Source organism: Rana temporaria, chromosome 5, assembly GCF_905171775.1.
Source record: "Rana temporaria chromosome 5, aRanTem1.1, whole genome shotgun sequence".
NCBI lineage: Eukaryota > Metazoa > Chordata > Amphibia > Anura > Ranidae > Rana > Rana temporaria.
The window spans coordinates 100889452-100905347 of NC_053493.1; the positions used below are offsets into that span (position 1 = coordinate 100889452).

The 15896-nt window shown below is 42.5% G+C and overlaps 1 protein-coding gene across 5 annotated transcripts in view; it reads right to left on the minus strand.

Annotated features, from left to right (window-relative positions):
* Positions 1 to 430: 430 nt before the first annotated feature.
* Positions 431 to 15896, minus strand: part of COLQ (collagen like tail subunit of asymmetric acetylcholinesterase) — a 108660-nt gene continuing 93194 nt past the window's right edge. For 4 of the 5 annotated variants that reach the window (XM_040352942.1, XM_040352944.1, XM_040352941.1 and 1 more), the window contains 5 exons: positions 15085 to 15215; positions 9623 to 9742; positions 7355 to 7460; positions 5952 to 6054; positions 431 to 2277 (listed from right to left, as the gene is read on the minus strand). In XM_040352942.1, coding sequence (XP_040208876.1) covers positions 2208 to 2277; positions 5952 to 6054; positions 7355 to 7460; positions 9623 to 9742; positions 15085 to 15215 — 530 coding nt within the window. In that variant the 3' untranslated portion in view covers positions 431 to 2207. The remainder of the gene's footprint in view (positions 2278 to 5951; positions 6055 to 7354; positions 7461 to 9622; positions 9743 to 15084; positions 15216 to 15896) is intronic. The other variant, XR_005749406.1, reaches the window with a different exon arrangement.

The following is a 15896-nucleotide window of genomic DNA, read 5'->3' on the forward strand; positions in this document are numbered from 1 at the left end:
AGTGCATGAGATATGTAAATACAGTAACCTGTCACTCAAAGCAAGGGGGAGGATTTGACAAAGTTTTTCTCTGTTTGTCAAGATTTATCTCACTGAACAATAAAAGAGGATTGCTCAGAGCTGGATTAACTCTGTGTGGCAAGACTGGGCACAGATTATAGGAAAGCTCTAAATTGTGCCAGCAAAAAAAAAATGTGGGTTTACATCCACTTTAATTGGACTCATGCTTTCATAATCCCGTGTCTATCAGAAACTAAAATATCAGTTTTGGTTGGATTTACCCTTACTATTAGCGAACCATTAAATATATAGCCCTGTTTTACTGTTAAAAAAAAAAAAATATATAGCCCTGAAATTGTGGATCTGTTCGCACCAAATCTTATCCATAATCAGTGCCATGCTTTCTGGATGTGTAAGGATTGGAGACAGATTTGAGACAGGAGATTGTTTTATTTTCACTGGTGAGTTCCATGATCAAGGGCATGCAGAGATAAGAGACCCATGTGATTATACTGACAAAACGGATACAAACACTACATACATTGGCACATTTTTATGGCATTACAATATTTTGATGCTCATACTGCAGCTCACTGACAACAATGCAATGCTGTCGCCATAACCTGGAACACATGCATGCCAAGCCTTCATTTGCTTTGCTTGTGCCAAAATTCAAACAGTAATTGTGTTATGTTACCTCATCATTGTAAACTGGCCCATGGGGCTTTTCAATGGGGATTAGCCAACATAGACAAATATGCATATTAGCTTGCTTTAATAACATTCCAGACCTTTTTCAGTCCACTTAAACTTTGTAGTATTCATATACTGTACAAGTCTATGTACACCTAACAGGCAGCATGAAATCCCATAGAATGCAGACAGCATATGCATAATAGGTAGACATTTGGAACCTGCCAAACAGACATGGGACCAAGAGTACGCAATACTATACAACATATGACAAAACAGGACAGTGACGCACATGGATGTCTAATATGATATCTGAGTAAAAAATAAGAAAACAATTCTGCAAAATTATGCATGACATTATTAGAGCAGCGAAAAACAGCAAAGGTATACAGAAATGTACAATAATAAAAATAAATTACAAGGTCTACAAAAAAAAAGGTGGAAATTAAATAAGAAGATGGACTAATTTATAGAACAAAGTATGACACTTTACACTTAAGAGTGCTTTAAACAGCAGTACATTACATCTGATCTTACTAGAACTATATACAGCTATCTATTATTTTTCCTTTTTTATTTAAATGTAATATTATTATATTTGATTGTAAAATAGGTGTTATCGTTGTTAATGGCGTAGGTACTATGACACAGCACAGCATCCATTGACCCTGTTTTAGACCAAAGGACGTGCAAGCTAATTGGGTGTTTTTGGTTTGCTGCTACGCCAACTCTACTAAACCCTGAATACTGCTTCATGCACTGACATTGATAACACAAGGAATTGTCCACAATGTTATTTTTCTTGCTGGAGCAACCTTGAGTGCTTGGTCTACACAGCATTACTGTCCACTTTAACCACGAATGACTCTACGTGACGTCTGTTTCCCAGAAATCCCTTTCTTTGTCTTCTTCATCTTATTTAATTTCCTGCTTATCTCAGTGCACCAGACCAATACGATTCACAAGTGGAACTCGAGACTAAACACTAACTTTATAAGTAACATAGGAAGTATAGTACAATCCACATTCACATTATTATTCAGAGATTAAATGTTCTTCTGAAAATGCCACAAGTCAGGGTATGCTTGGTGCTCATTTCATAACAGTCGACAGAGGAAAAAAAACATACAAGTTCATTATGCAGAGTTAACAGCGCTAAGTCGAGGTAATGTTGTCATGTTGTCTTCTCAATATAATATTCCTGTAGAGTGAGATTTACTGTTCCAGCCATATGCATTCGCCCTGTTAAGAGTTCTTATTATAAAGGTAAGTTAGGAACAATTCTTGCTGGCAAGTATTGATTGGCATGTTTTATTAAGACAGGATGCAGTGGTCCTTATTTCTTCCAGTCAGACATATTTATGACAATTCTCAATAAGCCATCGGCAGCAGGTTTTTCTCTTTCACTTATATTGGAGGGTTAGTCTATTACCCAGTCATGTTTAATTTATTTTATGCTAGCACCCAGTGTTTGCGTGACATCAAAGTTGATTCTGTTTCTTTCCACTGGTTCTTCATGTAAAGTATCGGCACTGTGTGGAGTCAATGTAGCAATAAGATGTGCAACGCAACTGTCCATAAGATCTGTTGAAAAAGAATACAACATGTTATCAACTGGATTTTTATTTGATACTACCACATATAACCTTTTGTGTTTCTTCCTGAGTGAGACACACACTACCACCTAACCTGCTTTTTTTGGATACTATGATGAGTGTTGTATCAAAGTCTTTGTTAACCCTAATGGCACATACACACGCTCGGAATTTCCGACAACAAATGTTCGATGGGAGCTTTAGGTCGTAAATTCTGACTGTGTGTAGGCCCCATCGGACATTTTCTGTCGGAATTTCCGACAACAAAAATTTGAGAGCTGGTTCTCAAATTTTCCGACAACAAAATTCCGTTCTCGTATATTCCGAGCGTGTTTAGACAATTCCGACGCACACAATTCCATGCATACTCTGAATCACATACGAGACAGAAGCGCTCGGTCTGGTAAAACTAGCATTCGTAATGGAGATAGCACATTTGTCACGCTGTAACAGACTGAAAAGCACAAGACTGAAAAGCACGAGGCTGAAAAGCGCGAATCGTCTCTCACCAAACTTCTACTAACACGACTGGTATTGAACTTCCCTTTAATAGTGCCATTGTACGTGTTGTACGTAACCGTGTTCTTGGTGTTCGGAACTTCTGCCAGCATTTGTGCGACCGTGTGTATGCAAGACAAGTTTGAGCCAACATCCGTCGGAAAAAAAATCCACAGTTTTGTTGTCAGAATGTCCGATCGTCTGTACGCGGCATAAGGCTCGGTTCACACTGCCACGACTTGGGATCCGACTGGTGAGACCTCAAGTCACATGACATGTGTAATCCCATATTAGTCAATGAGAGCTGTCTTAATTAGCACTACTGAAGTCACTCCGACTTCAGAAAAGGTTCCTGTACTACTTCAAGGCGACTACTATTCTGTACTTCTATCGAAGTAGTTCTCAAGTCACCAGGAAGTGACCTGGCAGGTTGTGGCAGTGTGAACTGAACCTAAATCTATGTTTCCGTAATGCCACACTGCATAGTTTTCTTAAGCAAATTTGTTGCAGTTTCCTGCCCGAGGGTCCTGTCAATAACAACATACTGTAAAATTAGATTTGGGGTTTATTTAAAGGCAAAATTATAAACCAATAAATGTGACATGCACCAAAACATTCCCTGGTGGTAAATCGTTCATTGTAATTATGAAATACAATCAACGGGAAGGTACACTTACAGTGAAGGTTGGTGTCACTAATTTATACAAAAGCCCTCTTCGTGTTTTGTTTCCCTGTTTTTCCTATTCTTTCACCTATTACATTTTCTATTGCTTTAATATACCATTAGGAAAAGACAAAAATATATTTCATGAGAACATAAAGAAATTTAGATTTTAAGATTTCTCAGAGGTCTACAGACAATTCCTTGGACTTCATGGCTTGGTTTGTGCTCTGACATGCACTGTTAACTGTGGGACGTGTGTGTGTTTCTAAATCATGTCCAATCAACTGAATTTTCCACAGGTGGACTCCAATCAAGTTGTAGAAACCTTTCAAGGATGATCAGTGGAAACAGGATGCACCTGAGCTCTATTTTGAGTTTCATGGCAAATGCTGGAAATACTTACTAAGTTTTGTATTTTTAATAAATTTGCAAAGATTTCAAACTTCTTTGTCATTTGTAAGTTGTCATTATGGGGTATTGTTTGTAGAATCTAAGGCCCCTTTCACACTGAGGCGTATTTCAGGCGTTTTAGCGCTAGAAATAGCACATACATAACGCCTGCTAGCGGGGGTTAAAACCGCTATCAGCCGAATATCGTGGTAAATACGATGGTATATCGGCTCTAAAGATCGCACCGCTATACCGCCAACGCACCTCCCCTGCCCAGTGTGAAAGGGGCCTTAAGGAAAATAATGAATTGAATCCATTTGAAATAAGGCTGCAACATAACAAAATGTGGAAAAAGTAAAGCGTTGTGAAGACTTTTCAGATGCACTGTATATTATTTCAGCATAGCAGGGGTTAGTTGGCCATCCTATTTGAGTTGGTGTAACCAGTTGGTATAATACAGAACTACAACATCAATAATTTTTTTGTAAAACAAGGCTGAAAGCCATCAGGGGCAAAACACTTGCGTATTTCAGTTCTTAAAAAATTAAGAATTTCCATTAATATTACATTAGCTCCAAACATAGCCTGCTGCCCAGCACTAATTTTTGGAAGGAAAGTCCTTTGTTTAAGGATTTAAGTATCAGTTTAAACTCATTCACACTGGGTTTCTAAAATACCGCTTTTACAGTCACTTTTTTTCAGTCTGTAGAAGCACATATGCACACATAGGCGAATTAGAATAGGATTATTTATAGGACTTATAGGATGAAGAAAAAAAATCCATCAAAAGAGCGTCCAGGAGAGAAAAACAAAACAAAAAAAAAAACGAGGTTATAACAATCCCTTACTCTTTCCAAAAAGAAAAAAAAGTTTTGCCTCTAGTTATGCCTCGTACACACGACCGAGTATCTCGTCATAAAAGAAACATACTTTTCCTCAACGAGATTCTTATCAAGCTTTCCTTGCATAAACACTGTCGAGACAAAATCTAGTTTTTCTCAAATGCGGTGACGTACAACACGTACGACGGCACTATAAAGGGGAAGTTCGATTCCACTGGCGCCACCCTTGGGGCTGCTTTTGCTAATCTCATGTTACCGCGTGTTAAGTAAAAGTTTGGTGAGAGACGATTCGCGCTTTTCAGTTACAGCGCGACGAATGTGCTATCTCCATTACGAACGCTACTTTTACCAAAGGTGCGCTCCCGTCTCATACTTTATTCTGAGCATGCGCCGGTTTCTAAGCATACACACGAACGTGTTTCTCATCATAAACCAGCCTGACGAGAACCACAACGAAAAAATTGAGACGTCCGACGAGAAAAAAGAGAGCATGTTCTCTTTTTTTCTCGTCGAGATCCACAACAGTAGTCTCGACGAAATAGATACACACGACCGTTTTTCTCGGCAAAAAAGCTCTGCCAGCATTTTTCTTGATGGTTTTTGCCGAGGAAAACGGTCGTGTGTACGAGGCTTTACACTTTCAGGTTCAAACGCTTGATGTGCCTAAGCATATGTGCACGCTTTAATAGTATTTTTAAGTAGCTTTTATCTTAACAGGAGTTCGGTGTTCAGAGGAGCAAAGCACATGCCTTGTGTGCACGAGGTCTTAGAGATGTTTCAGCAGCTGCAGGTTTTGCAAGATAATGCTGGAATTCATCCAGGATTTTGATTGCGTTGAACATGCAAATGTGAAATCTAGTGTTGAGAGAAAAGGTGGGTTTTAGGGTATAAAAGAACAGTTTATTGACCAACATTGTGCCAATTTAAATACCCAATGTGGGGGGGAGCAGCATGTGGCCTCCTCCAAAACTGTGGTCAGGCCTAGTGGGCAATCACTAGGTCCAACCATTGTCACATAAAAGAGGTGGTGACATCACTTCTATCTCTAAGTCTGACACCAGCCAGTTATTTTAGTGGTGGCTATGATGGAGGAAGGAGTGAGTGAGGGTGCTGGAGAGATCAGTATAAACCAGTTAGTGAGGTGAGCTTTACAGTCACTGTCACTTTGCTGTAAATTATTGTATTTTTAAGGACACAATTTATCCTTATGGTTGTGACACTGACATACAGTATGTATTAGCAGGTAAGGATACTTTTGATTATACATACCCTGGTAGATATGTTCTGCAGGACTGGTAGCCAAAATCTTTACCATCACATTCCTCTACTCCCTCTTGTCGGTAGCCATCTCCACAATAGGCACGCTTGCATTCTAGGAGTTTGTATAGTCAAGTTATGAGTTTGACATGAAAGAAAGTGACATTCACTAAACTTTGTTATATCACATTCCAACCCCCCAAGATACACTAATATCCTACTGTGATCGAAATAAACAATATAGACTACTGACCTAATATGATTCCAAACATACAGTAATGGCCTATTATAATCCCATTTCCCAGCATACACTAATTGCGTAGTATGAACCCAACTCACAACATACATTATTGGTATAGTATGATCCCATCTCAAAGCATACACTAATGACCCAATGTGATTTCAACTCCCAACATACACTCATGGTCTAATATGATTCAAACTCCAAACATACACTAATAGCCTAATATAATCCCAACTACAAAAAGTTGATCCCAACATACACTAACTGATTGTAACTCCCAAATTACACTAATAGCATAGAATAATCCCAACTCCCAACAAACACTAACAGCCTAATATGATCTTAACTCAAAATGTACACTAATAGCCTAATATGATCCCATACAATATACTCTATTGGCATAGTATAAGCCCAACCCCCAGGATAATCCAAACACTAAATGATCTAAGATGACCTTTAAGCCCTTTTGACATCTTACAGTGCTATTTTTTCTCTCAAAAGTTTAAATTAAAGTTTAATCTAGAGCAGGGGTCTCCAAACTTTTTAAGCACAGGGCCAGTTTACTGTCCTTCAGACTTTAGGGGGGCTAGACTGTGGCTATTAAGAATAGGAAAGGTCAGTGGGAAAAAAGAATGCCCCATCTTTGGTGTCAAGGAAAAGAATTGTGCCTCATTGTTGGTGTTATTGGGCACCATTGTTGGTGTACTAGGAGGAATTGTGCCCCCTCATTAGTGTCAGTGGGGGGGATTATGTCCGATTGTTGATATCAGTAGATAAAATATTGCCCCAAGGGCCAGATAAAAGTAAGCAAAGGGCTGCATCTGGCCCCCGAGCCGCAGTTTGGAGACCGCTGAGCTAGAGGAAGGCATGTTTCTTTATCTTGTAATATCATAAAGAAATGAAGAAGCAATAGCAGTACATTAAATGCTGCAATCAATGTTACTTGTATTGTGATGTACCACAAGCTGAATGTCTTCCCAGGCATCCACATGTATTAGGGGCAATGTTACTATAGCTGTACAGTTCCTGTTACTAAACAACATGTACAGTGTTTCAGTTATGTTTACCTTCTGATATTTATAAAGGTATGCAGAATTTAGCTTGATATAAAGTTTGATCTTGATACAAAATTGCTACTCTGAGTTTACCCCTGAAAGAAGGTTAGACATACTTATACAGTTGTCAGTGACAATTTTGTTGCCATCATCACATTCTTCTCCATGCTGGACTATTCCATCTCCACAGGTGCCACTGCCATCAGCCAAAAAAGCGGTGGTCTGAAAGAATTCCAATGACCTCATGATTACTATTTTACAGTGTGAGCACTGCAAAATCTCTCAATAACACACATGGTTACAGTAACATGAAACGTGCCAGCTGTAAAAGTCCCTCTCCTCCTGAATTTATGAAATATATTTTCAATAGTTTGTATGCTGAATTGCAAGTGACTGCAGAGAACTGCCTCCTCACCCTGTGAATATGTGAATATAGAAATTGATACGGTCCCAACCTCTCATCTATCTCTGTTCCCAGTACAGATTTCCAATAGGCGTGGTCAGAGTGTAAGATTGTTGGGGTTTTCCCAAACAATGAAGCGTAGAGTGCTGAGATAACATGTTTCTGAGGGGTTGCGCTAGAGCATAGTGATTCCAATACTGTGGGGGTCATGGTAAAGCCTTCTCTGTGTGATGGGTCATCTAAAAAGTGTTTAAGTTGGTTATAGGGCCAAAACGAAAACAAGCCTGTATTGGAAAGTTCCGCAAGTTCGGTTTGGCGCATAAAGTGGCCTCTACGGAAAAAGTGTTTGGCAAGCATCTCCGTATATGGTGATTCTGTCTTCACAAGGGCTCCGGCTAGAACCGGGGGAAAATCCGGGTTGTTCTTGACTGGGGTAAGGGGGTAATATTTTGCAGAAACTGTGTGTGTGGAACAAGCCCTACTAAATGCGTGAAGAGTGTGTCCGATAAGGGGATGTGTCAATGCCGAGGAAGGCATACGATCCTTCGGAATCCAAGGGACATAGCGTAACTCAGAATTCGAGACTAGATTTTCTAGGTAAACACAATCTTTACATCGGATATGCACTTTCCAGTCAATGATTTGTACGAGATGAAGCACCCAGTAGTAATGCTGTATATCAGCGAGGCCAATGCCTCCACAGCCTTTAGACAGCTTTGTCCAACTTATTCTTGCATGTTTATAACTCTGGGAAAAATTTACCTGCAAAGAGCAACTTTTCTTACAAAGTGAACAGCCTATTTGCCTTTAGCAAATCAACCCTGTAAAATTAGCTCTCAGTGAAGTTCAACTCTACCCCACTTTCACCCCTTCTTCCACCTCCTCTCCCTCTCCACCACCTCTCTCTCTTTCCCACCTCTTTCCTTTTCCTCCTTATCCCCTCCCCCCATTCCGCTCCGTCTCTTTCAAACTCTCCTTCCCTTTTTCTCTGTGCCCCACCTCTCATTCCCTCTCTATCTCTCCCTTCACCCCATCCTGACCGCAGCATTCAATATGCTGTGTTGTATATTACATACTGCTAACCCTTACACCCTTTACACAATGTTGTATGTTACATAGTCCTGACCAAAATGTTTTTATTACGACAGACAAAGATAAAGTGATATAATTTTGTGTGCAGAAAAACATATGTATTTGAATCTGTTTTATTTTTAATGATTCTGTGTTCTTAGGTTTATGTGTGTCTGTGAGGCTGCCATTTGTAGATCAGTAATTAGGAGTATTTTGTGGGTACAAGGGCTGTGGCTCATGTTTAACCATCCCTCTCTCGCTGTTAGATGCAACCTGACCGTGACCACCATTTGCCACGTGCACTGCGCGTATCACAGGACTTTTTTTTTCCTCTTGATCCCAGTGTTCCCCTGGTCTTTCAGAATCCTTGTCATGCTCACATTTTGTCACTCTGTTTTGACATTTTAATTGTAAAGCCAGGCAGATTACTTGTTCTGTTTATATTGTTTAAATATCAATTCTCTTTGTAATAGGCGTTTCTGTCATACTCTAGATTGTCAGTAAAATATACATTCTGTCAGTAAGTTTTCTGTGCTTTGGAAAGTTGTAGGGGGTTGGCAGTCCTGATCATTGTGGGCTGATGGGACTAGAAGTTTACACAAGGAAGACAATGACATTTGTACTTTTTTCCAGCTCGGAGGTAGTAACACATTCACTTGGTTTCAAGCAAGATCTACATGTGTTTTCTGTACTAGCTTACATATGTACTTATCCTCAACTAATGCAGCCACCACATCCAAGGACTGGTAAGCTGCAATATATTACATTTTTGTTTATGCTAGAGCACATTGGGTAATTGGTTTAAAATACCATATACAAAATGATTGGCATGCTACAAAGTGTAAATACTGTAAAGCAATACACATCTTTAGTGTATGCTATATTTAACATACAAATTTAAATGTCATACCTGAATAGGCAACCACCCATTTGAGTCTCTAAAATAAAGGGATCTGAGGTCCTTACGAAACGCCAAAGCATTTTCAATATCCAAGCTGTCCAGCTCCTCTTGTGTGTTAACCACAAATATCTTGGGTAGAAAGAGAAGTAACTTTATAATTGTCAAAAAATATTACATAATCATAAACAAACATTCTTCTATTACAATCAGTAAGAGCCAGAAGCAGCTTTGTTAAAGTGCACATGAAGTGAAAACCTTTTTTAAGGTTGTGACTAGAGTAAGCAAAGTTTCAGACTACGCTCAAGTTGATCCATCGTTTGATTTGATCACAACCAGCATGTTGGATTTTAACCCTGCGATTATTGTCAGCAGATACAGCTGCCAGCAATAATCACTGTGTTCTCCCAGCAGGGACAGCACCCTGCATTCCTTGCTGGGAGAACACAATAGCTTGGTGGGAGGGATTCCCCCATTAACACCAGTGATTGCCTGCTTAAAGCGGAGTTCCACCTAAAAATGGAACTTCCGCTTAACCCACTCCTTGCCCCCTTTACATGCCACATTTGGCATGTAATTTTTTGGGGGGGTAGTGGGGGCTTCAGAAGAAGTGGGACTTCCTGTTCCACTTCCTCTTTCCGCCGAGGGGCTGGTAAGGCGATTTGCTTAATCACCTTATTGCAGCCCCTCCCTGTAGGCGAGCGACTGTCCAATCGGACGGCGCCGCGCCGCTCGCGCATGTGCAGTGCCGCTCGCGCATGCGCAGTGGGTGCCCAGCCGTGAAGCCGAAAGCTGTCACGGCCAGGTGCCCACACTAGGAATGAAGACGCCGTGGAGCAGGTTAGTGTCTGTTTATTAAAAGCCAGCCGCTACACTTTTTGTAGCTGCTGACTTTTAATAAACTTAAAAAAAGGCTGGAACACCCCTTTAAGAGCAAATTTCTATAAAGCAGGGGAAATTTCATCTTGCACAGTTGCTAATAGAATAGTTGTATCTCATTTTTGTGACTCTAAATAGTTTGGATTTCCAATCACTTTCTGTACCGGAGGAAATGGACACCAGGAGTAATAGAGAGGAAGAAACTTTCGAGACTGCAATAAAAATCTAACAGAAGCATGTACACTTCACTGCATAGTGCAGACAGTGAGGCCCCGTACACACGACCAGTTTCCTCGGCAGAATTCAGCTTCCGACCGAGTTTCTGGCTGAATTCTGCCGAGAAACCCGGCCGTGTGTACACTTTCGGCCGAGGAAGCCGACGAGGAGCTCGGCGAGGAAATAGAGAACAGGTTCTCTATTTCCTCGTTGTTCTATGGGAGCTCTCGCCCCGCCGAGCTCCTCGGCGGCTTCAGTGCTGAACTGGCCGAGGAACTCGATGTGTTTGGCACGTCGAGTTCCTCGGCCGTGTGTACGAGGCCTTACTGCATTATATCTGCTAGCATATCAATGATAGAACAGCTAAATAAAGAATGCTGTGTATTGATCAAAAGAAGGGGGTTAATAAAAAAACAAAAAAGCCACAATTTCACAAAATCTGGGGTTTGTGGCAGGCAGAACCTTCTACTGTTCATTAGGCGTATTTACTACTTGATTTTGAACAGTGACTAGTATGCATTTAGATCCAATGTTCTAAGGCGTTACTAAGGAGTTCCAACTATCCTATATATTTGAGAAGGCACATGAGACTTTTTGTTTAGGTTTTCAGTCTGTTAACAAATTAAACTCTAATTATATGGTCTTAGCATATTATTTTGCACTTATTCCTGTGTACAGTCTGTGAATAGGTCTTTAATTTAGGTTTACAGCAGTTTGATAACTTACCAACTGTCTATGTAATACCGTCCTTCTGTGTATGCTACATTGCAAAGACATTGCCTTATCTATTCTTTTTACTGAATATATACAACGTAGGTGCATGCTTTGTCAGCCCATTTCAATACTAATAACAACCCTTTTGGATTAAAAAAATAAAATATTTTGTTACTATTCTCAATTGTTCTGTTTTCATTAGAAATATTGAATGTTTTTTTCAGTCTGCATGTGAAAAAGTAACATTAACCACCTCAATACAGGACACTTAAACCCCCTTCCTGCCCAAGCAATTTTTCAGCTTTCAGCGCTGTTGCATTTGAATGACAATTGCGCGGTCATGCAACACTGTACCCAAAATACATTTTTATATTTCCCCCCCCCACAAATAGAGGTTTCTTTTGGTGGTATTTGATCACCTCTGCGGTTTTTATGTTTTGCACTATAAACAAAAGAAGAGTGACAAGTTTGAAAAAAAAACAATATTTTTTACTTTTTGCTATAATAAATATCCATTTTTTTTTTCTTTTAAAAACATATTTTTCCTCAGTTTAGGCCGATATGTATTCTTGTACATATTTTTTGGTAAAAAAATCACAAGCGCACATTGATTGGTTTTGCGCAAAAGTTATAGGGCCTGATTCCCAAAAAAGCTGCCTAACTTAACTTTCAGCAGTTAAGTTACACTGACTTAAAATTTCTACCTAAGTGCCTGATCCACAAAGCACTTACCTAGAAATTACACGCCGTGTAACTTAAGTGCCTCCGTCGCAAGGCGGTCCTCCTCTCCGGGGGGCGTTTAAAATTTAAATCAGGCGCGCTCCCGCGCCGGCCGTACTGCGCATGCGTGTGACGTAATTTTCCCGACATGCAGCGCGCGAACGTAATTTACGGCGGGCTTTGTGGATTGCGACGGGACACTAAAGTTGCGACGGGTGAAAAAAAAAAAAGCGCCGGGAAAACAAAAACAAAAAAGAAAAATTGTCAGCGTCGCTCGGCATTCATTCCTGAGAGGGGGAACTCCATGCCAATTTTCAAAGAAAAAACCGGCATGGGTTCCCCCCCCAGGAGCATACCAGGCCCTTAGGTCTGGTATGGGTTGTAAGGAGACCCCCCCTACGCCGAAAATTCGATGTAGGGGGTCCCCCTACAATCCATACCAGACCCGTATCCAAAGCACGCTACCCGGCCGGTCAGGAAAAGGAGTGGGGACGAGCGAGCGCCCCCCCCTCCTGAGCCGTGCCAGGCCGCATGCCCTCAACATGGGGGGGTTGGGTGCTCTGGGGCAGGGGGGCGCACTGCGGGCCCCCCCACCCCAGAGCACCCTGTCCCCATGTTGATGAGGACAGGACCTCTTCCCGACAACCCTTGCCGTTGGTTGTCGGGGTCTGCGGGCGGGGGCTTATCGGAATCTGGGAGTCCCCTCAAATAAGGGGGCCCCCAGATACCGGCCCCCCACCCTAAGTGAATGGATATGGGGTACATCGTACCCCTACCCATTCACCTGGAGGCAAAAAGTAAAAGTTATTAAACACACAACACAAGGGTTTTTAAAATAATTTATTAGTCTGCTCCGGAGGCCCCCCCTGTCTTCTTTATTAGCTCTAATACCAGGGGGGGCTTCTTCTTCCACTCTCCGGGGGTCTTCTCCGCTCTCCGGGGGGGGTTTCTTCTTCCGCTCTCCGGGGGGGGGTCTTCTCCGCTCTCCGGGGGTCTTCTCCGCTCTCCGGGGGTCTTCTTTTATCTTCGCCGCTCTCCGCTGTTGACTCGGCGCACCCCGGTTCTTCTGCAGCTGTCCGGTGCCTTCTTCTTCAGCGCTGGCTGCCTGCTATCTTCGTGTGTTAGCTCAATTACTAACAGGCAGCCAGCGCGGTCTTCTGTGACGTCAGGTTCTTCTTCTCCCTTCTTCCGATGTTGACACGTCGCCTCTTCTCACTGCAATGATGGAAGCGCGCCTTGCATCCCATTTATATAGGCATCACCGTCCCATCATGCTCCGGTAGGTACCCACGTGGTGGGTGCACGTGGGTAGGCACCCACCACGGCTCAGGAGGGGGGGGGCGCTCGCTCGTCCCCACTCCCTTTCCTGACCGGCCGGGTAGCGTGCTTTGGATACGGGTCTGGTATGGATTGTAGGGGGACCCCCTATGTCGAATTTTCGGCGTAGGGGGGGTCTCCTTACAACCCATACCAGACCTAAGGGCCTGGTATGCTCCTGGGGGGGGAACCCATGCCGGTTTTGAATTTAAAAATTGCCGTGGAGTTCTCCCTCAGGAATGCATACCAAATGCCGTCGCTTGAATGGGCCTTTACAAGGTGTGACTAATTTTCCACATTGTAAAACCAGCCCTAATTTTGCGCAAGCAAATCGGAACTTACGCAGAAATCACAGTGCTGAAAAGCATTGTGGATCTGCTTAAGTCCTCATTTGCATACTCAAAGCTGCATTTCAATGAGAAATGCCCCCAGCGGCGGATGCGGTACTGCATCCTAAGATCTGACCGTGTAAGTGTCTTACACATGTCAGATTTTCTGCCTAACTTTGGAAAAAGCCTTTTGAGGATCGTTTCCAAAGTTAGGCACAGACTGAACAGCAGTTCCGCCTGCGTATCTCTTTTTGGAATCAGGCCCATAGTGTCTACAAAATAAAGGGTAGCATTGTGGCATTTTTATTAATATATATTTTTTAGTAGTAATGGCAGTGATCTGTGATTTTTATCATGACTGCGATATTGCGGCGGACATATCGGACACCTTTGACACTTATTTTGGGACCATTCAAATTTATACAGCGATCAGAGCTAAAAATACCCATTGATTACTGGGAAGGGGTTAACACTAGGAGGTGATCAAGGGGTTAAATGTGTGTCCTAGTGATTGATTCTAACTGTAGGGGGAGGGGACTCACAAGGGGAGGAGACCGATCGGTGTTTCTCTGTACTGGGAACACACCATCGGTCTCCTCTCACCTGACTGGACATGGATCTGTGTGTTTACACACAGATCCATGGTCCTGCTGTGTTCACAGGCAATCACGGATGCCCGGTTGACATCGCAGGAGCCGGGCACAAAAATCTGCACCCGAGTGACGCAGCACGCCCCCTAGAGGGCCGAGAAGCCGAGGACGTCATATGACGCCCGGCCAGAACAATAGCTGCTGTCATTTGGCAAGCAGTTAAAGAGAAGTATGGGCAAAACTTTAGCCATGCTTCTCTTGTGGTCACAGGATTGCACTTACTTGTGCTTTCCTGTGACCCAGAAAAAGCTGAAGCCTACTGTCAGCTGACAGCACAGAACAGTTCAAGGCTCTGGAAGGATCCTGACAATAATGTCAGGATTCACCTAGATGCCTGACCTGACCAGCAGCTGGCTTAGCTTCTCAGCACACCATGGGGAGCCTGAGCTAGCCGCACTAGCACCTTTCCAGCCCAGTGCCCCAGTCACAGCTCTCTGCTCCTGGAAAACAGAGAACTGAGTGATCAGCGGTCATGTGATAACTCAGTTTTCAAGCTTAGACCTGGGGGTGGGGGGGGGGCTTGAGACAGCTGCAGCAGGCCGGTGATTATGTACTGTATGTTTGCTATTTTCGATTCCGGCACTTCTCACTGTACTCAGTGGACTGTGATAATTTTGAGATAAATTAGATGTCGAAGTGGCCAGGTTACCTTGGCAAAACTGTTTCCATTAAACGACTCCTCATTGGGAGGGTGAACCACAGACTGGGGGTGTTTGCAGTGACACCTTCCTGGAGGACCAGGAACTCCTCTCTCTCCTTTTGGTCCAACAATTAGCTGAGCTGAAATAGTAATAATGACAGTCAGTAAAACAAAACAAAACACTTATGACATTTTTCTGTCGCCCTTTAAAATTCGCTGTGCCATTCAGTAACTACCAAAAAGGTAGTTCTTAATAGCACCTGTTTTACAAAGTGGCTATACTAAATTCAAAAAGAATTGCCTTTAATTCATAGATAACAAAACTGGATGTAGTTAAGGCCAGCTCCAAGTTGGCATATAAAGACAGAGTACTATTATTCAGTGATGCAGACAGTGGGCAGAGCCTGTTGGGGATGCTGAGAGACTAGTTCCCCATCAAGTTCTCTCTGTCCTTGTGACTGATAGCAGGCAGTGGGCGGAACCTATATTCAAAAACAGGCTTCCTATTGGCTAAGGAATTCGCCCACTGCCTGTTGTCAGTCATAAGAGGAGTGGACATGAACGGATGTTCTTAAGGTAAAGGGAAGTCTCTTCTTAGGCCCCGTGCACACGAGAAGACATGTCCGATGAAATCGGTCCGTGGACCGTTTTCATCGGACATGTCTCCTGGGATATTTTGGTCTGATGTGTGTACACACCATCAGACCAAAATCCCTGTGGACAGAGAATGCGGTGACGTGCGCAAATCAGGAAGTTCAATGCTTCCACGCATGCGTCAAATCAATTCGACGCATGCGCGGGATTTCGGTCCGCTGGTTAGA